Raw genomic sequence first — 26,158 nt, forward strand, 5'->3', positions numbered from 1 at the left:
TTCTTACATCTAACTTTGAATTATTAATTTTTTAGCAACCGAACCATCCATTGAAGTTAACAATGTACATCAGGAAGAATGTAGGAACTAGGAACACGGTAGTGACGAGTACTTTTAGAAAAGATTCATAATGGGAAATGTATCTTTATATGGTGATGACAAGGGGAGATGCATTTAGGGCCTGTTTGGTTACTTGAGTCTGTAGATTTCAAAAATTTAGAGATTTCAAATCTACATACTTCAAATCTCTAGAATCATGATTCGTAAAATTAACTGTTTGGTTAGTTTGAATTTTTGGAATGAAATTTCTAGATTTATCTTAAAAAAATATTTATTGAATTATGGTTCAAATCTTTAACGCTTTGATAGTATGGGTGAAATCTCTGGATTTCACCTCATACCCATAAATCTCTGATTCACGTTTTTAGTGTAAAAATGTGAATCTCTAGATTTCATGAATCTAGGGATTCACACAACCAAACAGGTAAAAATCTCCCATTTGTGAATCCACAGATTTGAAATCTCTGGATTCGCATAACCAAACAGGCCCTTAGATATCGAAGTTGGAGTCATATTTGGATGGAAGTCAACTTTGGTTTGGCAACTAAAAAAGTTATTTAAAAAAAATTTCACAAATCAGATTGAAATTGGAAAATGTATTAGAATTGAACGGATTGATTTGCCAAATACCAAAAGAGTAGATCGGTTGGTGTCAGAACCGACCTACTATATATAATTTAGAAAATATTAATAAGAAATGAATATATATCTATATATTCTACCAAAAAAATAATATATATATATATATATATATATATATATATATATATATATATATATATATATATATATATATATATATATATATATATATATATATATATATATATATATTACACTTCCAAGAAAGAGGTCATGCGACCAACACCGCCATGAATCATCATCATGTGATATTTAAATAAATTAGTGATATTTAAATAAAAATAAAAAGGAGAGTGACAGCTTGGTCGGCTGAAGTCAGGATTTAAATTAATATCATGTACCATTTACCAAAACCAAAATCATGCCACTTATATCAAGAAAGGTAAACTTGATTTTGAAGGTTTTTCTACAGAGTTTGGAGGATAATCTTTTAAATAATAATAATATACCATTTATAATTGATTCTTATAAAAGAAAGAAAAAAAGAAAAAACATATATTATATATTAAAAAAAATCATCATTTGATTACAAGGATAAAATAAGATTAATTTGTCATTATAAAATATCAAGGGAGAAGAAGAGATAATAGTTCACTCTTTTTGGAGAATCAGGGGGAAATTTTTGAGAGAGAATACAAATAAATAGAAACTATGTACATGAGAAAGATAAATTTTTTTTGCCAATGATGGGTTAATAAAGCGGTTAAAAGCCCAATCTCCTTAGGGCAAACATGTGCATACATTAAGTTCCCTACTGCAAAAGCATAAAATTTGTCATTTATATGATCACACAATAATAACAATACTAATGATACTACATCCAATGTCATAAATGTTATATCTCGAATAAATAAGAAAGGCAACTGTATATGATATACTTCAAAAAAAAAATTATAATATATAGGAATAATTACTATTGTCCTTACCTCAGTTCTAATAGTATTAAAAGACGGTTACAATTGAATGTTTAATGTTTATTTTGTCCTTCTAAAATTAAAGTCAAAAGACAATATTATCATCGTTTAGAAGAAAAACATATTATTACTTTGAATACCACAAAAGTTTTCCCTAAAGTTTTTTTTTTTCTGCTTAAAAAATGAACTTCCTAAAATTGATAACGTCAAATTAGATAGTAAATAAATGAAAATATAGTGACAAATAAGAATTTCTTAAACTTTATAACATCAAATTGGAAGTGAAAAAAAAAAGAAAAAAAAAAGCAACACTAAATTGAAAAATAAATATAAAGAAGTTAAAGAATAAGGAGCTACTTAATTAGGGTTAGTTTTTTCCTAATTACTAAAGTGATAATATAATTTAGTATAAAATATAAAGAAGTAAAATAAAATTTTAAAGTTATTTTGAGATTTTTAAATAAATAAAAATTGTCACACCATCACTTAACTAACAGAATTTAACGATAATTACATGTGAAGTTTAAGGTTGTATTAGTAATTTCAAAAAGTATAGGAAATAATAGTAATTGAATTATAGTACATGGACAATAATAATTATTTCTAATATATATTAAATTATAATTTGGTTAAAATACAGGAGAGATTTTCAAGAACAGCCTATGTACATACACAAACATCTTTCTAAATTTCTTCTCACTCCATCAGATGACATGATCATGCATCATAAATGATAATATATAAAAGTTTTATCATTAAAATGAAACCAAAAGGGAGAAAAATAAGTTGGATGTGTGTGCTTTTTGGCTTCTAGAGCTGAATGAATCCAAACCTCCAGTTGTTTGGAAGGGCCCACTAGTTGGATGGAGGTGATCCATCATTTGATATCTTTCACTCTACCCTCATTTAACGGGTAGGATTTGTTTCGTCCTACTCAAACAATAAAGAACGTGGGTGTTGCCACCAGCCACCCAACTTAAAAAAAAAAAAAAGTATATATTTAATAGAATACTTTTTCAAAGATATTCCATTTGATGAAAGGATAGAGCCAAGGACACACAACAAGTTTTTCTTTTTTTGTTGGTAGAAGACACACAACAAGTTGGGCTCACCCCCAAACCTCCCCTAGTGGGGTCAGCTAGTGGATATGTTTGTCTAGTTCCCTCTTTTAATCGACATGTGTATGAAAAATATAAAGTTCAATATCTTTTGGTTACGTTTTTATCGGTACCACTTGCAATCAAGGTGCGATATGTCGACTCATGTCGCCGTGTCGGACCTTGGCGACACGGCAACATGGGCGACATATCGCTGAAAGTCGACCGACTTTTAAACCTACATCGCTCGATCTCAAAGATGCAAGTCTCTGATTCAACATGCCACCGGCGACACTTGCTATAGAGTGGTCGTCGTTTTGCCTTTCAACAAACCGAGATGGGCCAAAACTGTGAGAACTGAGAAGCACCTGATGACGACTTGGTACTGACCACCATCGCTGCTATAGGCTACAGCTCCTCCCACGGCTGCTGCCTCCACCAGCACAGCTGACCTTCAAATAGGACAAATTGAGAACCAGAGTAAACAACAAAATGGATCATCAGGGATTGATGAAACAACCCAAAAGATTGAGGTCTCAAGCACCACTGCTGCTGCTCCTCTTGTAACATCTGGATTTTCTAAGTTGCAGGTAGGCTTGAGATTTCTCTTTCCGTTCAAAGAAACTGCGTGCCTGAAGCCCCAACTAATTTCCTTCTGTAGGTTGAAGGAAGACATTACCAAGCCTTGAATTGACACCTGACGAACCCCATTTTTCTTATTCTGAAAGAGAACTCACGCACGGTTGCAGCTCAGATTTGAGGTCCCAACTTAGTCAGACTGATTTCTGGTCTTTGAAGATGAAAGAAACCTGCAATACCTAATGTCGCCCGAAGAATCGAATGTCGGCGATATATCGCCGAGAATCGACGATATATCGCCGACTTTTGGTTTTATCGGTGTCGCTGGGGGGTGTCGTGTTGCCCCCCAGCGACAGGTCGAAATATCGCCCTGTGTTCGACACGAGGAACCATGCTTGCAATGTGGTACAATAATAGTATGAGGTAAATGCATTTGGTAACTTATTGAAATCATACCAAATATCGCTATCATATGGAATTGACACCCTTAGCAAAGTTGGAGGGAATGTGATGTTATAGGGTTAGGGGGGAGAGGGGAAGACGAGGGAGAAAGAAACAAAAATAGAGAAGATAATCATGCATTAGGCTTGAGAAAATGACCTAGCATAGTATTTGTTGAAACATAAACCATGTTGCTTGTATAATATCATACTATATCAAGTAAATATGGTATGATATAAGTATGACATACTCATATTGTGTCGTATATGGTATAGTAATCATGTGGACAAAATTAGGTACAAACGAACCATCCCATATTGATAGCGAGTTGAATATTGTGGATGTTATATTTCGAATAAATACGATACAATAATGGCATGTACTATTTGGTACCATATCTATAAAATACTCCTATTGTACTAAATTGATCACACCTTACAAACTTGAAATTCCTTAGAGTTTTAGTAGTGTAGACTGTAGAGGAATAGGAGGTAGGAGAGGGAAAGAGAAACATGAAAGGAAGAAGCAAGAGGGAAAGAGAGATGGATGTGGTCATCCACGACAAATCAACTGTATCATTTTTTATTTGGTCTAGCATTTTTTTCCCTTTTTTCTTTTTTTTTGGTAAATAGCATTTTTTCCATGACACCATTGAAGATGGAGTGTTGATTTCTTTTTCTCTTTCCTCTGTTCAATTTTAGTTAGGCTAGGCGGGTTTAGACTCTTAATCAAAATGATAATTTACTAATATTTTTAGCAAGACATGGAAACTTCTTTTGGTAAAGGGAGCTTCCACTTGTGGGGGGGGGGGGGAGACGAACTCTTGACCATTTAGAAAGAATTGTTGGTCGTTGTCGGTGAGGTGGTAACCCCTGGTGGTAGGTATGCAACTTGTATATATCTTTTTTAGAAGAAAAAAAATGATTTTATCAACTGGCAACTTTTAGGGTTGAAGGTTTCCATGAAAGGTCCTTATAGGTCCACTATCTAGTCTAAGTTTTCTATGTATGCTTGCCTTCTACTTTGTTAGGTTTGTCAAGTCATTCAATGCTCATTCCTTAGAGTAGCCCTCTATTCCAAATCTACCTTTATAATTGAAATCTTCTTAATATGGGAGGGAAAATATCCCTAATATTATTTCATTAATTTAGGGCCTGTTCGGTTACATGAATCCAGAGATTTCAAATCTCTGAATTCACAAATGGGAGATTTATACTTGTTTGATTGTGTAAATCCCTAGATTCATGAATTGGAGATTCACCTTTTAAAAATAGCTTCTTATTATCTAGGTGAGGTCAAATAAACTTGAGAAGAGTTACTAGAATATACCGATAATTAAGCAGAGACTCCTAGTGCAACACCCAACTCGTTTCTCAAGAGTCACGCGGAGTCTCCAAACACCTTATTTAACTGGTAGAATTTGTTTCATCTTACTAAAAATAATTAGAAAAAAACTGAAAATCTTTCTTCCAATTATTCAACCAAAAGTTATCTAATCAAATACGTTTTTCAAAGATATTCTATTTCATATTGATAGTAGGACAATGCCTAAGGACACACAACAAGTTGAGCTCACTTTTAAAACCTTCTTTATCCAAAATGACATGTCTTTACAAAATATAAAATTAATGGTCTTTGGTTTGATTTTTATTTAGGGTTAAAACGGTGGTCCAACTCCCAAACCTGCCGGCTGGGGGTCAGCAAGTGGATTTATTTGTCTATGTGCGGCTGAGGTGGCATCTCTATCCATCTTTTCTTCAACCAAGCCCCCTGGCCCACCCTATCTTTTTTTCATTTTATTTTGTATAATTTTTTTTGGTAAAGCTGGCCCACTCTATCCTTCCCAGCCAACTCATCTCTCTTTCTCTCATTTCTTATATAAAATTTGCAGGTGAGATCTTGAAGGCTTGTGTGTTTGCATTTCATTCTATTCTCCACCTCATTTTCTTTTATCTGGGTTTCAATTTCTGGTTTCCATTGGAGAGTTATAGAGCTTGTTGATGGACTGTTGTGTTCCCTATAGTATTATCCCCATTGTCAAAGCTTCACCTTCTCCGGTGAAGTCTGGAGGGGATTTCAAGGTTTTCTCAAGGTTTATCTCTGATTCTTCTACCCAGGTTTGTCTTCTCATCTCTCTTTATCTTGTCTCTGTTTGAAAGAAGAAAACTCTAATGTATAATATCATTTTCTTCTATGGGTTGTTGCAGGGAAGGATAAATTTGTGTAATACTCGGCGTTTCGGAGGACGAATCTGGCCGAATGATAAGAAATCGATTCGGAAAACGTTGATTGAGGCTGCTAGTGCCGAATCTAGTCACTGTGGATATAGAAGTGAATTCGATTGGCCTCTCGAGAGCAGATCCTCTGCTGGGAAATTTCTCACTGGTGTATTGCAGAATCAACGCCATCTGTTCGATGTTGCAGTCGCGGAGCAATTGAATGAGTTAGTCGCAGAGAGAGACCGAGCCATTGCCCGCAAGCAAAACAGTGAAGGTTTACCTGAATCCTGTCTTCACAGGTAAATTCTACAATTCCTATAGTTCTTCTGTAATCGTTTCATTCGTTTAACCCAATCCTGTTTTTCTCTGTTCTTTACCTAGAACATAATTATGATGGAAGTTTCACTTTTAGAGTTATTTGATCGGTCTCCTTAAGAAAGGAATTGGAGAAGGATCATTATAGGCATAGTTTCTAGACACGAACTTGGTTAAAATTTATGAGTAGTCTGATTTTTTTTTCCTAACCATAATCTTAATCTGAAGAAAACTTGCCTTTACTTAAAAATCAATTGGATAAACATTTTTTCATTTTCAAATGTCTTAGAATCTTGTTCCAAATTTACTCTTTGGTCATGAAAAGATCAAATTTTGTTTTCCCAAAATGGTGAGTGTTACTGGGTACCTTGGTGTACATATAGGACTCAGTCAGCTGTAAGATGCTAAGGTTTAGGAGTATTCAAGGTTTTTTTTTTATTAGTTAATTATATATACAGCCCTTGAATTTGCAGACAGTTACATTTATACCATCTGGAATTTGTTTTAGTTACAAACATACCCTGTGCGTTACACCATTAATTTTATATAGAAGATATATTTACCCTTGCTGAATCTTCTTATCAGTCATTTTTGCTCTTCAACCTCCCTCTTCTTTTCTTTTCCTCCTTTTTTTCACTCTTTATGTTTATGGAACTAAAAAAGTGGTGTTTTTACTGCATGGCACTTTCTCTCGACTGATCTGAAATGGCACTATGAGGAAAGAAGAAACAGTTGACCTCATATGTTCTAAAAATCAAGCTCAAGATATTTTCATGGAAATTTAACATAAACCCCATTGCAATGCAACAATCAATGCTACGCTAATGCTCATTGATTTCAGCTTTTTATATGGCTCTTTATGTCTCCCTAATAATACAACCCAATCTACTCATCAAATTTCATGGGTGGTTATATTCTGTATGGATGTCCTAAACTGATACTATGTAGCAATCTTGTTAAAAACTGCAACTAGTTTTGAATCATTCTACAAGATTCTTGTGATCTCAACTTTGCTGCTGAAATATATTTTGGTGATGAAGAAATATATTGTCTTTTGACAATCTTAACTGATCTGCCTAAATCTAATTGGTGTACTAATGTTACTGTTATGGACACCAGGAGGATTGCAGAGCTGAAAGAGCACGAGTGCCAAATTGCTGTTGAAGATGTCATGTACATGCTAATTGTTCACAGGTTCTCTGCAATCAAAGTTGATATGGTTCCAAGGCTCTCTAGATGCATCAATAATGGCAGAGTAGAGGGGTTTGTACCAATGGAGAAGGAGCTTGAGTCCATTTATAGCATTGAAGTCCTGGAGATGGTTAAAGAACATGTTTCCACCATCCTTGGTTGGAGAGGATCTGATATCTCTGAGAATTGGATCAATAAGACTACAATCCAGCTGCAAAGGATTCAACTTGGCCAACTCTATGGTGCCTCTATCATGTATGGCTATTTCCTGAAGTCTGCATGCTTGAGATACAACCTGGATAGGCGTGTAGGTCTGGCCAATCATAATTTTCCCCTTGGCCATGGAATCCATGTTCCTATTGCAGAGTTCCAGCACCATGGGTTAGAGAATCTTGTTTCTCAAAACCACTCAATTGACACATGGGCTACCTCATTGAGTCTTGTGCCAGGGAGGCATTCTAGGAAGCATCAGAAGTTGAGATATTATTTGCAGAAATTTGACTCTGAGACATTGCAACGATGTGCAAAACTAAGATCCCAAGAGGCACTGAATCTGATTGAGAAGCACAGCTGGGCACTTTTTGCTGATGACATGGGATCCCTTGAGAGTGATGAGATTATCAATGTCGTCTTCGCTAGTCTAAAGAGGTTTGTATTGGAAGCTGTTGCTTTTGGTCACTTCCTCTGGGATGTGGAGGAATATGTTGGGAGTGTTTATAGGCTTAAGGAGAACTGATGAAGGAGATCTAATAGTTTTGTAAAATTAGGATCTCTGATGGTTCTTGGTGGTGGTTGCAGTCAATTCTACTGTTTAAATAGATTTCTTGAGGTTTTGGCTACAAGGCACCCACCAGCCAACTTACAGGTGATGTATGTATAGAAGGATGCCAACAAATGCAGGGGTGTAACAATTTACCTACAATTTTTTTTTTGAGGGAATCATCTCACACAGTGACTTGGAGCAGGGTTTTTTGCCCTAAATATATATAAGATCCCCTCCAAGAAGGATCAGTTGAGGTGCTTGCAAGTTGTCTTGGACACCTTGGTCTCCAAAACAGAGTTCTCTGTTTTGTTATGGTTGGCTTGTTTCAATGTTCATGTATGCTTGTAAGAGATGCTTTGTCAACTTCACAATGATAAAGAAAAACCTTGAATTTATATGAACAATCTGTGTGATTTTTTGGATCAGTTTTGCCTGGAAAATTGATGGCTTCGCCTTAATAATCTCCCCTTGTTGTGGTTGGTATTCTGTGGTAGGAAGCTTTCAATTCATGAATAGTATAGTAGCTTTCAATTCATGAATTGTATACTTGCAAAATGGCAGCTTATATATTTGGAACCCAAAGGTATCACATCTGTAAATGTCTAAAATGACCTCAAATTTTTGTGGTTTTCCAGTACTCCGTTTCTTAGATATGAATCTCTGCACGGTAGATGTCAGCTTCTCCTTTTTAGAGGTTACCTGAATTCTTGTATGCATAAATCGACAAAAATAGATAAAAATAGCTAAATCAAGTAAGCATCATGACAATAACTTCTTGACTCATCACTTGGATGAGGACAAAATAGTTTTCTGTAGATTTTTATTGGTGAAAAACAATAATCAATAGGTTAATAGACTTAAATTCTTTTTTTTTTTTGGAACGATTTCATTATTAAATTTCATGAACTAAATATTGATTAAGTCGACTAGAAGGCAGATTCATATTTCAGGATAGACAGGTCCAGTAAGTAGATCATTGGTTTTATTGGGATGAAATTAGTAATTATCCACTATTTTGCTCTAAATTACTGTTAGAATTACAAGTTACCATAGTTTAAGATTTTTTGTTATCAGATGGGCTAAAATGACCTAAATGCCTTTATTCTCATTTAACTTGTTTAAAATTTAAAATATAAATTATCGAAAAACCCTTTAATATTCTCCCAATACCTAATTCTTAGTTCTTCTATTTACACCTCACCGGAAATTGTCCAATTGTCGAAAACCACCACACCCTGCTGAAAATCTCTCTAACACTAGATATCTAACCTAATCTCGATGAACACGAAATTAACTTTTGAAGGGGTTGAGAAATAAATCCTTGCCAATATGTGACTTTATTTTAGGGCCATTTTGATATTAATTCTCATTTTTATTTTTTGATATTTTTCATTTTATCGAGTGGTATCCATTCTAAATTCTATTTGTCTAAAAGAATTGAAAAAAATCCCGAACTCTGTAATGGACAAAATGTCTATTATAGAATCTAGGTCAGAAACTTATTCTATTTGTTTTTTTTGCAAGCCATTAAAATCCAATTATAAATTGAAAATATAACCGTAAACAATTTTCTTTTTATAAAAACTTTAAAGTTTTTCCATTTTCTCACTCCTATTCCCTAATGATATGTTGTCAATTTTCATCATCACTTTTTATCAAATTTTTTAATATATTTAATTCAATTCATTGAAAATTTTCTTTTTATAAAAACTTTAAAGTTTTTCCATTTTCTCACTCCTATTCCCTAATGATATGTTGTCAATTCATTTCTTTTAAATAGGAAAAATAGACAATGAAAATTAATACAACAAAAATCCTTAACTATATTTATATATATTTTTTAAGTTCAAACAATTGATTTTATATCAGATTTATTGACCAAGGTTAGGAATAGCTTTGTCAAAATTTTACCTTCTTAGCTCGAACTAGAGGAGGAAGAACAGGTAGAGTTGCATTCCTTTGTTATAGTCTGTGGTTGAATATCTTGACTTTTCTCGCCTGCTCTCCATCACTTTTCACACTCATTCCAATTCCCACCTCTCAAACCTTTACTATCTAAGACTGTAGCGAATGGGACCTCTACTGCTGTCTTTGCATGTAATATTGCGAAGATATCTTTGCGTAAGGACTGAGTCATTCCTTGATTTATTCGTCGATTTATGAGGTCAGTTTAGCTGGAAAATTGATATATTGAGCTGGATCTTTTCTATCTTTGCGATATCCTTCTATTATATATGGAAGGCAAGAAATGAACACACATTCTCAGGTAAGAAGATTGACCCAACAAAAATACTTGACACATTTAATTATTGAACAGGTAAGCTCAAAATTAAACCACCGAATAAGTTGAAGGACTGGAAACACAACATCAGTTGCTCAAAACTTGTGGGAATTCCTCAGCAGTTTACATGGGATTTTACTCATAAAAATACCATTTTCATTGCCGGGTTCAGCAGCAGTTCAAGGAAATGGCAATGGGTATTGAGGATTGCATTTGGATGAAGGTGTATTAACCAGCTAAAGGGAATCCAAACTTTTTGTGAAGAAAATAGCTTTAGACCCTAAGTTTGAAGTACAAGAAGTATCGTCTAATTGTGAAGAACTTTTGTCTCTTGCTTCAAAACCTAGGGAGAGATGGAACTTGGCCTGATGGGTTGGTCCCAATTTTGTTGTTTGTGGTTAAGAACATGTCAAATGTATGTTTTGGAATTATGCTCCAAGATATTTATAGTAGCTTTGTTGTTAGTAGAATCCAATGCTTGAACTACCCTCAGTGGTACACTGTCTGGTAGACCCAGCCACATTGTGGTGAATTTTTGAAGACACTGATTCACCCCCCTCTAAATTAGTCCGATTGGTACGTCAAAACACTCCTTGTTTAAGTCAGATAGGAACTCTGAGTTTGATTCAAACTCTGAGTCCAGTTTTGATCAACCTCTTCATCGGATGGTCATCCAGTGTCCGATTGAGCCGATTTTTGGAGGAGAGCTTCACGACTTCTTGATCTTCAAATCCAACGGTGGGATTGTTCATTGGAGATCTCAAAGTTAGTCCGATTTCTACGTTAAAACACTCCTTGTTTAAGTCAGATAGGAACTCTGAGTTTGATTCAAACTCTGAGTTAAATTAATCTATAAAAGGAGAGCAAACGTCCGGGGAAAGGGGGGGGGGGGGGGGGGGGGGGGGGGGGGGGGGGGGGGGGGGGGCGGGGGGGGGGGGGTTGGGGGGGGGGGGGGGGGGGGGGGAAGGAAGGGTGGGGTGGTGGTAGAAAAGAAAAAAAAAGAAAGAAAAAAAGAGAAGAGGGGGAGGGGGGGGAGGGGGGGGGGGGGGGGGGGGGAGAAAAAAAAGAAAAAAAAAAAAAAAAAAAAAAAAAAAAAAAGGGGAAAGGGGAAAAAAAAACAAAAAAAAATAAAAAAAAAAACAAGTAATATAATGATAAAAGATCGATCCCTCGAAGACTATAGATTAAGTACCAAATTAATTATACCAATTTTATTTGAACAAATAATAAGGAAGATAATTATTCTAGACTATATTGCAAATTGAAAGTTAAATTGAGATTATTAATTGCTAAAGAACTAGGGGTCGATTTCACCATAACTAAGCATTCCCACCCTTTTCTCCCTCTTTATAATTTGAGAAATATTTTTCCGATTGATAGTCGAGATTCCCTTTCCTATCTATTAGTCTCTCTCGAGTACTAATAGAAATTCCCTCAATTGCTAACCCACTATATTTCTATGTGGGTTACAACAACTGAGAAATCATTAAATTCTGTGGATTCCCATGTAACAACTACACAAACCATGTAAGTATATCTCTATCCTACATGTAATTCATGGCTTTTACTCCAATGAACTAAACACATAAATCCCCTCTCGAGTTCATTATGATTAACAAATCAGTTGATTAGTGGCCAATTAATCAAAAGCATGAAGAATAGAAGCAAAAACTCAATCAAAAGAAACAATATTCAAAATTATATTGATGAATTCAAGAGTGGGAATTCAAAGATAGGCTACATCTGATCCCTAGAAAAACTAAATTAGTTCATACTAGAAACTAAAAACATTACAGAGGAGTTCAAGAACATTGAAAGAAGATCAAGAAAAACTTATTCCCAAGCTTCAGATCTCCAAAGCCAACCAATGTCTCCTGGTTCGATCTCTCCGCTCCTCCAAAGCTCCAAAAACGTCCTCCTCCTCTTCCTTGGCTTTGCTATCCTTTTATAGATTAATTAAACTCAGAGTTTGAATCAAACTCAGAGTTCTTATCTGACTTAACCAAGGAGTGTTTTGATGTATAAATCGGACTAACTTAGAGATCTCCAATGCATAATCCCACCGTTGGATTTGAAGACCAAGACGTCGTGAAGCTCTCCTCCAAAAATCAGCTCGATCGGACACCATATGACCATCCGATGAAGATCTTGATCAAAACTGGACAGAGACACTCAAAATCGGGATTCTTCTATCCTTCTTATTTGAATTGGATTCTTCTTCCTCTTTTCCCTTCTTTGATCAAATCCTAAATAGGAAATAAAACGTAGAAGCATGCAAGGACTCATTCTCTTTATGTTTTTGACTTGAGGTAGGACTCTTGCAATAATACCCAGATTTGATTGATAATTTCCTACATGTAAAAGTAATAAATCTTTATTAGAATTTGTTAGGAAATATATAAAATCACCAAAATTATAGAAATTAAAGGAAAGGGTGCAACATATTCATTTTCATATCATATTAGGGTAAATTGATATAAACAATTGTAAATACATGGAAATATAGTTAATTAATCATATAAAATAATATGCATGAAATCAACTTATCAAATTACCCCCAACTTTAACATTTGCTAGTCCTCGAGCAAATATCATGATCAGACAAACTCTCATTTTGATTAAATATTCAATCTTAGTTAAGTTCAACCATAATTCAAAGCATGTATAAAATAAGCTAAATAAGAGATGAGTAGATAGATCACAAAAATCAAAAAGTTTGACCCGTGTGTGTGTGTATACCTTAACCAATCAAGTGGATGCATGTTTGAGATCCCAAATTCAACCAACAACTCCCTAGTTTCAAGGTCAATTCTTATATGTCCAACCTATCATCCCTCTCTCCACTAATGAAGAGTAATTACTTATCCAAGGTCAAGAGGACTTGTGAAGGTGGAAGAAATGTAGACTAGAGCTGAAATACATATATGGAGATGATAACATTGAAGCACCAATTTTCTTTTCTTTTCTTTTCTTCCTTTTGCAAAAAGAAATAGCAATTTCATATTTTTTTTTTTTTCAAGGTGATAACACATCTCCCAAGAAGCAGTCCAAGACATATCCTACACCCGTAACATGGCTCTCAAATAACTATCTATCTAAGCGTTGCGGTGGCCTTTGTCCCTAAGCTCCAATTGTGCAATGTTAACCCAGTGAGAATCCAAAAGGCTCACTCAGTGGTATTAACTACGGAGACCCGCAACTACAAAGAAGATCTACTCACAATGCTTTTAACCCTCACCATGCTTTTAACAATCCATATCACCTTCGGTCTATTCAAGGGATCACACGACTTGGGAGAGTCACCAATGAGATCTAACATATAAACCATATACATCTCCATGAAGTGAAATATTGTATAGTAGAAGTGGAACAGATTAGAAGAGAATATATATATTTTCAAAAATTTAAATGAAAGAAGAATGGCCTCTATCATATCCCTAAACAAGTGGCACTCATGAATTTCGCCTCAAGAGGAAATCTTGGTGGATTCTAATATGTTGACTGAACAAGAAAATTGCAATCTCATTTGAAAATCTTTAAATGCAATAACTCAATAGCAAGGTTTAGTGCTCAAAGGGTGGGTCGCATAGTCAAGGTTAAAGTGATTCACATACTCATCTGATATTTAGCAAACTCATCATTTCAAAGAATTATAGATGAACACAACTAAAACATAAAATACTAAATAAGATCTAGAGATTTAATGTCATAACTTCCTTCTATTTTACTCTACTAACTAGACAAGTAAGCTTCAACCACTGATAAAAAGTTTTGAAATGATTTGAAAATTCTACTTTTGAAAAGAAATTTGAACATAGTGAGTCTCAACCCATAGACAGGAATCTTAGCATCCACCCCCAACTTTAAAATGAGCATTGTCCTCAATGCAGCGAAAAAATGAAAATATTAAATGCATGCAATGGGAAAAATATGTAATTAGATGTGAAGTAAGGTGAAGGAGACTCCCTTGATTCATAGCCTTAAGAGTGATGTAGTCCAAATCCGCGCTCTTCTTTGCATCCTAAAAAAAAAAAATTTATGGAAAAAGAAACAAAAAAACATCGAATCTAAAAAAATTAACAATTGAAAAATCAAAGTAGTAAGGAAAAACTTTGGGTTGCCTCCCAAACAGCGCTTGCATCATAGTTCGCAGCCGAACTACCCCCAACTTTAGGTCAAAGATAAGAGTGACTTCTGGGGGTCGAAGCCACTTCCAAAGTAGTGATTAAGTTACTAGCCATGGTCCTTGGTAGGAAATTTGTCAACATATATAGGTGATAAAGCTTCTAACTGCATCTCACATTCGAAAATTCCTTTATTTTCTGCATTTGTCACACCTACCAAACAAACTTCAACTGGATCAACTGGATAGCTTATTTGAAATACCTCCTTTGTACACCTCTCAATAGAATCAATTCTGAAGCGGTTATCTGATTCATTTGGAAACTTGATGGCCTTGAATACATTGAATGTGATATTTTCATCTTGTACTCTCATAGTAAGTTCACCTGTTTGAAGATCAATCAAGGTCCTCCCAGTCGCCAAGAATGGCCTACCAAGAATAATGGGTATGTCTTGATCTTCTTCTATATCCAATACTAAGAAATCCGCTGGAAATATAAACTTGTCCACTTTAACCAAGACGTCTTCAATGATTCCCCTTGGATATTTAATCGACCTATCTGCCATTTGAAGTGATACTGTGGTAGGTTTAGCTTCTCCAAGGCCTAGTTTCCTGAAAATAGATAGAGGCATTAAATTAATACTAGCACCAATATCACATAAAGCCTTATTAAAATGAAAATTTCCTATAGTGCATGGTATTGTGAAACTCCCTGGATCTTTTAGCTTAGGTGGAAGCTTCAGCTGTAGAATAGCACTGCATTCCTCTGTCAATGCCACAGTCTCATAATCTTCAAGTTTCCTCTTGTTAGCAAGAATGTCTCTCATAAACTTGACATAACTCGGCATTTGTTCCAAAGCATCTGCAAAAGGAATATTAATATGCAATTTTTTCAATACATCAAGAAATTTAGAAAATTGCTTATCTAGTTTCTGCTTCCTGAACCGTTGAGGATATGGAATGGGTGGATTATAAGGTGGTGGATTGTCTGGAAACAATTTGGATTTTGGCTTCTCCTCCTCCTTAACGTATTCCTCTGCATCTTTTTGCTCATCATGAACCGCCTCAGAAGAGGGTTCAGTTACTACGGCTTTCTTGAAAGGTTCCTCTAATACTTTTCCACTTCGAAGTTCAATAGCATTTGCATACTCTCTAGGATTTGTCTCAGTATTACTAGGCAGTGATCCTTTTTGCCTTTGATTCATCCCATGGGCGATTTGCCCCATTTGTACTTCCAAATTTTTAATGGATGCAAAAAGATTCTGATTGGTGGTCTCTTGATTCTGCATAAATTGTGAAGAAACTGTAGCCATTTTTTCAAGAGCATCTTCCCATGGAGCTTTCTTCTGAAATGATTGAGCTTGTTGATTTTCGGGTTGTCTTTCAGTATCTTGATTGTTTTTCCATCCAAAATTTGGATGGTTTCTCCACCCTGGATTGTATGTGTTGGAATATGGATTGCTCTGTCGATTAAAGTTCCCCACATATTTTGCTTGCTCTAACTGATTTTGCTCAAAAGGATTAGCCATTTGACATTCATTGCTATAATGTGTTCCCTCACAATAGTTGCATATCACAGCTGAAGGTTTGATGCCTTGAGTTGCTAACAACCCTACTTGCTTTGTTAATGCTTCAAGTTGGACGGCCATGGCTGTCATGGGATCAGTTTCATTCCTCTGCAAAACTCTTCTTGGGGCAACTCTATCCCATGGCCTTTGATATGCATTTGAGGCCATAACATCTAACAGATTAAAAATTTCTGTTGGATCCTTGTTCATGATTGATCCTCCTGCTGCAGCATCTACTAATGTTCTTGTGGAATTAGATAGACCATTATAAAAAATCTGAATTTGCCTCCATTGTTCTATTCTGTGGTGTGGACATTTCCTTAGCAAGTCCTTGAATCTTTCCCATGCCTCAAATAGTGTTTCTGAATCATACTGCAAAAAAATAGAAATATCTGTTAATAAACTAGCAGTCTTAGATGGTGGAAAGAATTTTACCAAAAATTTTTGAGCCATTTGATCCCAAGTAGTGATGGATCCTGGTTGTAGAGAATGCAACCAACTCTTAGCGTTGTCCCTTAATGAGAAAGGGAACAATCTCAATCTTATGGCATCATCAGTAATGCCATTGCTCTTGAATGTGTCGCAAATGTCCAAGAACCCATCAATGTGAAGATTTGGGTCTTCACTAGGCAATCCAGAAAATTGATTATTTTGCACCATTGTAATGATAGCAGGCTTGATTTCAAAATTGTTAGCTGCTACAGGTGGACGCCTTATAGCTGTCCTATTATCTCTCACAGTTGGCGCAACATACTCTCCCAAAGTCTTGCGCCTTGGTGCTTCAACTTCAAGATCCATTGTTCTAGAAGTGGAAGATGAATTTGTTATGTTTTTCTTTGCTTTTGAGTTCCTTCGACAAGTTGCTTCAATTTCGGGATCAAAAGGAAATAAAGTATCGTTTCCTCTCCTTCTCATGCAAAATTAGTAGGACCTGAAAAACTCAAATTCACAAACTACAAATAAAATAAAATAATAGAAAACAAATAAAAAGAAAAATAAAAGAATTCAAATTAAAACTAGCAGTAATTGATATTGATATTAATCTAATAGTCCCAGCAGCGGCGCCAAAAACTTGTTGTGAAAAAGTACAACGCAAGGCATCTAATCGTAACAAGTAATATAATGATAAAAGATCGATCCCCCGAAGACTATAGATTAAGTACCAAATTAATTATACCAATTTTATTTGAACAAATAATAAGGAAGATAATTATTCTAGACTATATTGCAAATTGAAAGTTAAATTGAGATTATTAATTGCTAAAGAACTAGGGGTCAGATTTAAAAAACTTGTTGTGAAAAAGTACAACGCAAGTGTACGTTGTCGTAACAAGTAATATAATGATAAAAGATCGATCCCTAGAAGACTATAGATTAAGTACCAAATTAATTATACCAATTTTATTTGAACAAATAATAAGGAAGATAATTATTCTAGACTATATTGCAAATTGAAAGTTAAATTGAGATTATTAATTGCTAAAGAACTAGGGGTCAGATTTCACCATAACTAAGCATTCCCACCCTTTTCTCCCTCTTTATAATTTGAGAAATATTTCCTGATTGATAGTCGAGATTCCCTTTCCTATCTATTAGTCTCTCTCGAGTACTAATAGAAACTCCCTCAATTGCTAACCCACTATATTTCTATGTGGGTTACAACAACTGAGAAATCATTAAATTCTGTGGATTCCCATGTAACAACTACACAAACCATGTAAATATATCTCTATTCTACATGTAATTCATGGCTTTTACTCCAATGAACTAAACACATAAATCCCCTCTCAGTTCATTATGATTAACAAATCAGTTGATTAGTGGCCAATTAATCAAAAGCATGAAGAATAGAAGTAAAAACTCAATCAAAGGAAACAATATTCAAAATTATATTGATGAATTCAAGAGTGGGAATTCAAAGATAGGCTACATCTGATCCCTAGAAAAACTAAATTAGTTCATACTAGAAACTAAAAACATTACAGAGGAGTTCAAGAACATTGAAAGAAGATCAAGAAAAACTTATTCCCAAGCTTCAGATCTCCAAAGCCAACCAATGTCTCCTGGTTCGATCTCTCCGCTCCTCCAAAGCTCCAAAAACGTCCTCCTCCAGTTCCTTGGCTTTGCTATCCTTTTATAGATTAATTAAACTCAGAGTTTGAATCAAACTCAGAGTTCTTATCTGACTTAACCAAGGAGTGTTTTGATGTATAAATCGGACTAACTTAGAGATCTCCAATGCATAATCCCACCGTTGGATTTGAAGACCAAGACGTCGTGAAGCTCTCCTCCAAAAATCAGCTCGATCGGACACCATATGACCATCCGATGAAGATCTTGATCAAAACTGGACAGAGACACTCAAAATCGGGATTCTTCTATCCTTCTTATTTGAATTGGATTCTTCTTCCTCTTTTCCCTTCTTTGATCAAATCCTAAATAGGAAATAAAACGTAGAAGCATGCAAGGACTCATTCTCTTTATGTTTTTGACTTGAGGTAGGACTCTTGCAATAATACCCAGATTTGATTGATAATTTCCTACATGTAAAAGTAATAAATCTTTATTAGAATTTGTTAGGAAATATATAAAATCACCAAAATTATAGAAATTAAAGGAAAGGGTGCAACATATTCATTTTCATATCATATTAGGGTAAATTGATATAAACAATTGTAAATACATGGAAATATAGTTAATTAATCATATAAAATAATATGCATGAAATCAACTTATCAATTATTTTCTAGGTTATGTTTAATGGTGAGGAATTTAGGCCCTGGATGGGCTTGGGGGGGCGGGATTTGTGGGTGTTTTGTGGGGCGGGGGGGGGGGGGGGGGGGGGGGGGGGGGGGGGGGGGGGGGGGGGGGTGTTGGGGGGAAACAAAAAGGGGGGGGGGGGGGGGGGGGGGGGGGGGGGGGAAAAAAAAAAAAAGAAGGGGGGGAGGATAAAAAACCAAGGCAGGGGGGGGGGGGGGGGGGGGGGGGGGGGGGGCGGGGCCGGCCCACCCTCGCGCGCGGGGGGTTGTTGTTTTTTTCTTTTTCTTTGTTGCTGGGTTGGGGGGGGCTGGGGCGCGGGGGGTGGGTCTCCCGCCGCTTTTGCGGATGTGTTTTGACACCGATTCACCCCCTCTCAGTGTTAATCTGGGAATAACAATTGGTATCAGAGCCAAGTTCCCGTGAAGAGAAGTGTAACCACTTCGAGATTTGATCAGAGAGTTTGTAAGAATGGCCACAAGTGAAGGCAGCTCCAAAGACTTTGGGAAAATTTCTATTTTTGATGGTACAGGATATGTTTTTTGGAAAAGAAGAATGCAGATATACATTGGATCTCTAGGGTATGATGTATGGCAGTTTGTGATTAATGGCTATGAGGAATCAGTAGCTCCGCTTATAGACAATGAGGCAAAAAGGGCTTATGCACACAATCTCAAGGCATTAAATGCTATTATGTCTGGGCTGAATGAAGAAGTCATGGCTAAAGTAATGGACTGTGATATAGCTAAAGAAGTCTGGGACAGGTTGATAAGCATCTATGAATGGGACATCAAAGTTAAGAAAGCCAAACTGCAAATCTTCAGAGCACAATTTGAAAGTCTTAAGATGACTGAAGAAGAAGACATAGACAGCTACATGGTCAAAGTAAATGAGGTTGTAACTCCATCAGAGGAGTTGGAGAAAAAACTCTGAGTCCAGTTTGAATCAAACTCAGAGTTCCTATCTGACTTAAACAAGGAGTTTGACTGATTACAACCTCATTTACTTTGACCATGTAGCTGTCTATGTCTTCTTCTTCAGTCATCTTAAGACTTTCAAATTGTGCTCAAGATTTGCGATTTGGCTTTCTTAACTTTGATGTCCCCTTCATAGATGCTTATCAACCTCGTCCCTGCACTTCTTTAGCCGTATCACAGTCCATTACTTTAGCCATGACTTCTTCATTCAGCCCCGACATGATAGCATTTAATGCCCCGAGATTGTGTGCATAAGCCCTTTTTGCCTCATTGTCTATAAGCGCGAGCTACTGATTCCTCATAGCCATTAATCACAGACTGCCATACATCATACCCTAGAGATCCAATGTATATCTGCATTCTTCTTTTCCAAAAATCATATCATGTACCATCAAAAATAGAAATTTTCCCAAAGTCTTTGGAGCTGCCTTCACTTGTGGCAATTCTTACAAACTCTCTGATCAAATCCCGAAGTGGTTACACTTCTCTTCACGGGAACTTGGCTCGATACCAATTGTTATTCCCCGCATTGACACCGAGAGGGGGGTGAATCGGTGTCTTCAAAAATTCACCACAATGTGGCTGGGTCTACCGACATGCTGTACCACCATTCTCGCAATCAAGGCACTCCAATATGTGCAACAAAGAAAAATAAACAAAAACGCAATGCACCGTAGTTTACGTGGTTCGGCCAAATTGCCTACATCCACGGAATAATACCCTACCTAGGGTTTCGTATATTACTCAATACACTCTTAGATATTTTGACTGCTACAGACATCCCAGAACACCAATCCCTCGTTATAGTCTAAAATGCAATTCAGACAAGGGCACCAACCCCAACCCCCTAGACAAGCTCCAACTTGCTAGGTCACAATGTAAATCAATAATTCAAGTTCCCCAAATTACATTCATGAGCTAGATTCTTCATCATTAAACATAACCTAGAAAATAATAGACAATAACTTGTGAATACGGGTTACCTCAACTTGTGTGAGATACATGGTAACAATACTTGTTTCTCTTTTTCTCCAACTCCTTTTTTTTTTTCTCTTTTCAATCTTTTTCAGTTTTCTCTCTTTAAAAAAGCCATACAACCATGTTCCCTTTCTTTTCTTCTGCTGCTTCTTTTTTCTTCTCTTTCACTTTCTTTCTTGTTCAGCAAAACAAAAGACTTCTTATTCCCAAGCTTCAGATCTCCATAGCTAAACAACGTCTTCTGGTTCGACCTCCACGCTATTCCCAAGCTCCTCAAAACGTCCACCTCTTCTGCTGGATTTTGATCTCCTTTTATAGATTAATTTAACTCAGAGTTTGAATCAAACTCAGAGTTCCTATCTAACTTAAACAAGGAGTGTTTTAACGTACAAATCGGACTAACGTCGAGATCTCCAATGAACAATCCCACCGTTGGATTTGAAGATCAAGAAGTCGTGAAGCTCTCCTCCAAAAATCGGCTCAATCGGACACTGGATGACCATCCGATGAAGAGGTTGATCAAAACTGGACTCAGAGTTTGAATCAAACTCAGAGTTCCTATCTGACTTAAACAAGGAGTGTTTTGATGTACCAATAGGACTAACTTAGTGATCTCAAATGAGCAATCCCACCATTGGATTTAAAGATCAAGAAGTCGTGAAGCTCTCCTCCAAAAATCGGCTCAATCGGACTGAACAATCCCACCATTGGATTTAAAGATCAAGAAGTCGTGAAGCTCTCCTCCAAAAATCGGCTCAATCGGACACTGGATGACCATCCGATGAAGAGGTTGATCAAAACTGGACAGAGACCCTCAAAAACGGGATTCTTGAGTTTTCTTTATTTGAATTGGATTCTTTCTCTCGGAACCTTTTTGTGTGTTGCTGTACCATATCAAAACCCACTTAAGTTGCCAACAATGACAACACCTTCATTTTAGGCCAATGGAACAACAATCTCCCCCCTTTGGGATTGTTGGCAACTCAAACTCCTTTTCTCTTTTCTCTCTCCCTTTGACAACAAGTAAAAATGGTGCTTTGTGCTCCCCCTACCATAGAGCTCCCCCTACATAGACTATTCCATAGGAGTGGCCACCGCACCTTCGTATCCTATGGAGAGATGATGTTCTATGTATTTTCTCACTTACTCCCCCTTGGAGCCACAACCCCAAGCTTTACTCTTATTCTCTCAAAACAGTGTTTGGACAGTGGTTTTGTGAAGATATCAGCCACTTGATTTTCTGTGGGAACAAACTCCAAGCTCAATTCACATGTTATCACTTTTTCTTTCAAAAAGTGATATCTTATATCAATATGCTTGGTCCTAGAATGTTACACTGGATTCTTGGAGATATTGATAGCACTCATGTTATCACACTTGATAGCTATAGCTTTATCACATTTGATGCCAAAATCAGAAATTCGTCTCTTCATCCAAATCACTTGAGTACAGCTGGTTGCAGCTGCTATATATTCAGCTTCTGCTGTAGACAAAGATATAGAATCTTGCTTCTTACTATGCCAATAACAAGCTTTCATCCTCTTCACTCACCATGCACCTGTCTTCACTAGTGTTTGATAAGACATATAAGTTTCCGGTTGTTCTGGTTCCTAAAGCCACTGCTTTGCCACTTTTTGGTTTCTTGATTTCACAACCTTCTTTAGTGAAAAGAACTTCATATCCACCATCACAGATTTGGCTCACACTAAGAAGATTGTGTTTGAGCCCACTCACATATAGAACATTATTGGATTTTAACTTTCCTTCATCCAGCTTAACTGAGCCTCTACCTTCAATCTTGGCCCCATCATTGTTGCCAAATCTCACTGAACCACCTTTCACTACATCAAGGCTTAAGAACCTATTCTTGTCACCTGTCATATGTGTGGAACACCCACTATCAAGAATCCAAGGTGTCTCGCTACTATGAGCCTTGAAAGCTGTTTGAACTACCAAGGAATTTATCATTTTTCCTTTTTGTCCTTTCTCAACCCAAACTGCTTTATCTGATACATCAATAGGTTCCCTCGATTTTCTTTGAATTGTTTGTGCATGTCTTTGAGCTAGCTTTTGGGGAAGGTTTATCTCCTTTTGTGAAGGAAGAGCAGTTCAACAATACCTTGCAATATGTCCCAACTTGAAACACCTGAAGCATTCTATTTTAACCTTATCAAATGGAGCAAATCTGTTTATGTTGTTGAATGCCACAACCTTGTTTTGTCTTCTACAGTTTGCCACTTTATGTCCAAAGTTGTTGCATCCATAACAATACCCATTAAAGCCTTGACCATTAAATGTTTTATGATAAGCTCCATTATTGCCTTCTTTACTCATCTTTGGCTTGGTTTTCCCAATATATGGATTCTTTTGGTGCTCCTCATCAAGACTCATTGGATTTGTTGTATTTCTATTTCCATTGGTCTTATTTACATTTGAACATTCCCCCTTTGAGTATCCAAGACCAGTTTTAATATGAGGTGACCTCTGAACACTCAAGATCTCATCTAATACCTTATCTCTTCCCCAAGTAGAAGTAAAGTGAGTAGTCCCTGTCACTTGATTTTCAACTGTCTTGTCCTTAAAGTTCAATGTAACTGGAGTGGATGATGTGGTAGCTTCTATATAACTCCTCTTTTGTTCTCCTTCAAGTTTTGATCTTAACATTCCAACTTCTTTCTCAAGTTCTTCACACTCTTCACACTTGAGAGAGAGGTAAGATGATGAGTCATTTATAACATGTTCCAGTTCACTAATTGTGACAGTCAACTCCTTGATTGTTGTCTCAGAATTTTCAAGTTGATTCTTCATTTCTCTATTTTTCTTCATTTCCTTTTTGAGATCAAGCAAGGCAGAGTACAACTCACCAACATAATCAATTTCACCTTTAGTGTCTTCATTATCATCAGACTTTTCTTTAGTTTGAGGTGATTCATCATCTTCAATAGCCATAAATAAAACCTCATCAGTTGAGTCATTGTCTTCATCTGATTCTTCTTCAGAGGAGTAGCATTCATTCTTAGTCAAAAGACTTCTCCTTTTGAAATGGCTTTTCTTTTTCTTTGGTAAGAATTTTTTCTTTCCCTTCAAATCATTTCTCTCTTCCTCTTCATCTTCCTCTTCATCTATGTTTCCTCTCTTAGGACATTTAGAGGCAAAATGTCTTATTCCACCACAACTGAAGCACTTAAAAGGTGCTTTCCCCTTGTGTTTACCTGTTCCTTTCTTAAACTTTCTAGTTAAGTAAGCTATAAGTTCATCATCAGAGTTTTCAGATTCTTTTTCTTCTTTGACCCTTAGCTTCTTCATTACTTTGAATGCTGCTTCCTTCTCTGTGAACTTGCCCTTTTCAGTTCTCATCTCATAGGTTTTAAGTGTTCCATGTACTTCATCAATAGTGATTGTATCCAAGTCTTTGGCTTCTTCAATGGCCGAGACTTTGGAGTCATATTTGGGAAGCATAGATCGGAGAATCTTCTGACATATCACAGAATTTTCAATTTTTTCTCCAACTCCTCTGATGGAAATTACAACCTCATTTACTTTGACCATGTAGCTGTCTATGTCTTCTTCTTCAGTCATCTTAAGACTTTCAAATTGTGCTCTGAAGATTTGCAGTTTGGCTTTCTTAACTTTGATGTCCCCTTCATAGATGCTTATCAACCTGTCCCAGACTTCTTTAGCTGTATCACAGTCCATTACTTTAGCCATGACTTCTTCATTCAGCCCAGACATGATAGCATTTAATGCCCTGAGATTGTGTGCATAAGCCCTTTTTGCCTCATTGTCTACAAGCGGAGCTACTGATTCCTCATAGCCATTAATCACAGACTGCCATACATCATACCCTAGAGATACAATGTATATCTGTATTCTTCTTTTCCAAAAAACATATCCTGTACCATCAAAAATAGAAATTTGCCCAAAGTCTTTGGAGCTGCCTTCACTTGTGGCAATTCTTACAAACTCTCTGATCAAATCCCGAAGTGGTTACACTTCTCTTCACGGGAACTTGGCTCTGATACCAATTGTTATTCCCAGATTGACACTGAGAGGGGGAGTGAATCAGTGTCTTCAAAAATTCACCACAATGTGGCTGGGTCTACCAGACAGTGTACCACCATTCTGCAATCAAGGCACTCCAATATGTGCAACAAAGAAAAATAAACAAAAACGCAATGCACTAGAGTTTACGTGGTTCGGCCAAATTGCCTACATCCACGGAATAATACCCTACCTAGGGTTTCGTATATTACTCAATACACTCTTAGATATTTTGACGGCTACAACAGTCCAGGAACACCAATACCTGTTATAGTCTAAAATGCAATTCAGACAAAGGCACCAACCCCAACCCCCTAGACAAGCTCCAACTTGCTAGGTCACAATGTAAACCAATGATTCAAGTTCCCCAAATTACATTCATGAACTAGATTCTTCATCATTAAACATAAACTAGAAAATAATAGACAATAACTTGTGAATACGGGTTACCTCAACTTGTGTGAGATACATGGTAACAATACTTGTTTCTCTTTTTCTCCAACTCCTTTTTTTTTTTTTTCTTCTCTTTTCAATCATTTTCAGTTTTTTCTCTTTAAAAAAGCCATACAACCATGTTCCCTTTCTTTTCTTCTGCTGCTTCTTTTTTCTTCTCTTTCACTTTCTTTCTTGTTCAGCAAAACAAAAGACTTCTTATTCCCAAGCTTCAGATCTCCATAGCCAAACAACGTCTTCTGGTTCGACCTCCACGCTATTCCCAAGCTCCTCAAAACGTCCACCTCTTCTGCTGGAGTTTGCTCTCCTTTTATAGATTAATTTAACTCAGAGTTTGAATCAAACTCAGAGTTCCTATCTGACTTAAACAAGGAGTGTTTTAACGTACAAATCGGACTAACTTCGAGATCTCCAATGAACAATCCCACCGTTGGATTTGAAGATCAAGAAGTCGTGAAGCTCTCCTCCAAAAATCGGCTCAATTGGACACTGGATGACCATCTGATGAAGAGGTTGATCAAAACTGGACAGAGACCCTCAAAAACGAGATTCTTGAGTTTTCTTTATTTGAATTGGATTCTTTCTCTCGGAACCTTTTTGTGTGTTGCTGTACCATATCAAAACCCACTTAAGTTGCCAACAATGACAACACCTTCATTTTAGGCCAATGGAACAACAAATTTTATTTCAACCAAAAAAAAAGAAAGACAAGAAAAGAAGAAGAAGTTAGGAATTGGCCATTCAAGATAGAGACAGGGC

At 36.4% G+C, this 26,158-nt stretch overlaps 2 protein-coding genes and 1 non-coding gene across 3 annotated transcripts; 2 read left to right on the plus strand and 1 right to left on the minus strand.

Annotated features, from left to right (window-relative positions):
• The first annotated feature begins 5,630 nt into the window (after positions 1 to 5,630).
• LOC148999255 (UV-B-induced protein At3g17800, chloroplastic-like) lies at positions 5,631 to 8,645 on the plus strand. Its single transcript, XM_089141338.1, has 3 exons — positions 5,631 to 5,850; positions 5,941 to 6,251; positions 7,387 to 8,645. The coding sequence occupies exons 1-3, from the start codon at positions 5,734 to 5,736 to the stop codon at positions 8,192 to 8,194; spliced, it is 1,236 nt and encodes a 411-aa protein (XP_088997464.1). The 5' UTR covers positions 5,631 to 5,733; the 3' UTR covers positions 8,195 to 8,645.
• A 5,701-nt stretch (positions 8,646 to 14,346) lies between these two features.
• Positions 14,347 to 16,991, minus strand: LOC148999256 (uncharacterized). Its single transcript, XM_089141320.1, has 3 exons — positions 15,352 to 16,991; positions 14,889 to 15,237; positions 14,347 to 14,523 (listed from the first exon to the last, which is right to left on the minus strand). The coding sequence occupies exons 1-3, from the start codon at positions 16,989 to 16,991 to the stop codon at positions 14,347 to 14,349; spliced, it is 2,166 nt and encodes a 721-aa protein (XP_088997446.1).
• On the plus strand, positions 16,492 to 16,598 carry LOC148999257 (small nucleolar RNA R71). Its single transcript, XR_016170985.1, has one exon. It is a non-coding gene; the product is annotated as a small nucleolar RNA R71 (small nucleolar RNA).
• Positions 16,992 to 26,158: the final 9,167 nt, after the last annotated feature.

This window comes from Hakea prostrata, unplaced genomic scaffold (genome assembly GCF_041222555.1).
Source record: "Hakea prostrata isolate BN-2017 unplaced genomic scaffold, UWA_Hpros_2 contig_19, whole genome shotgun sequence".
In the NCBI taxonomy this organism is placed as follows: Eukaryota; Viridiplantae; Streptophyta; class Magnoliopsida; order Proteales; family Proteaceae; genus Hakea; species Hakea prostrata.

What these genes read in the sequence shown, in the direction of transcription:
- LOC148999255 (XM_089141338.1), top strand. Translation starts at nt 5,734, where the DNA reads ATGGACTGTTGTGTTCCCTATAGTATTATCCCCATTGTCAAAGCTTCA. An exon ending in TCTCTGATTCTTCTACCCAG is followed by an intron (nt 5,851 to 5,940) that starts GTTTGTCTTCTC and finishes GGGTTGTTGCAG; the next exon opens with GGAAGGATAAATTTGTGTAA. An exon ending in CCTGAATCCTGTCTTCACAG is followed by an intron (nt 6,252 to 7,386) that starts GTAAATTCTACA and finishes TATGGACACCAG; the next exon opens with GAGGATTGCAGAGCTGAAAG.
- LOC148999256 (XM_089141320.1), bottom strand. Translation starts at nt 16,991, where the DNA reads ATGGATCTTGAAGTTGAAGCACCAAGGCGCAAGACTTTGGGAGAGTAT. An exon ending in CAGCTGAAGCTTCCACCTAA is followed by an intron (nt 15,238 to 15,351) that starts GCTAAAAGATCC and finishes ATCTATTTTCAG; the next exon opens with GAAACTAGGCCTTGGAGAAG. An exon ending in TTGAGAGGTGTACAAAGGAG is followed by an intron (nt 14,524 to 14,888) that starts GTATTTCAAATA and finishes TTTTTTTTTTAG; the next exon opens with GATGCAAAGAAGAGCGCGGA.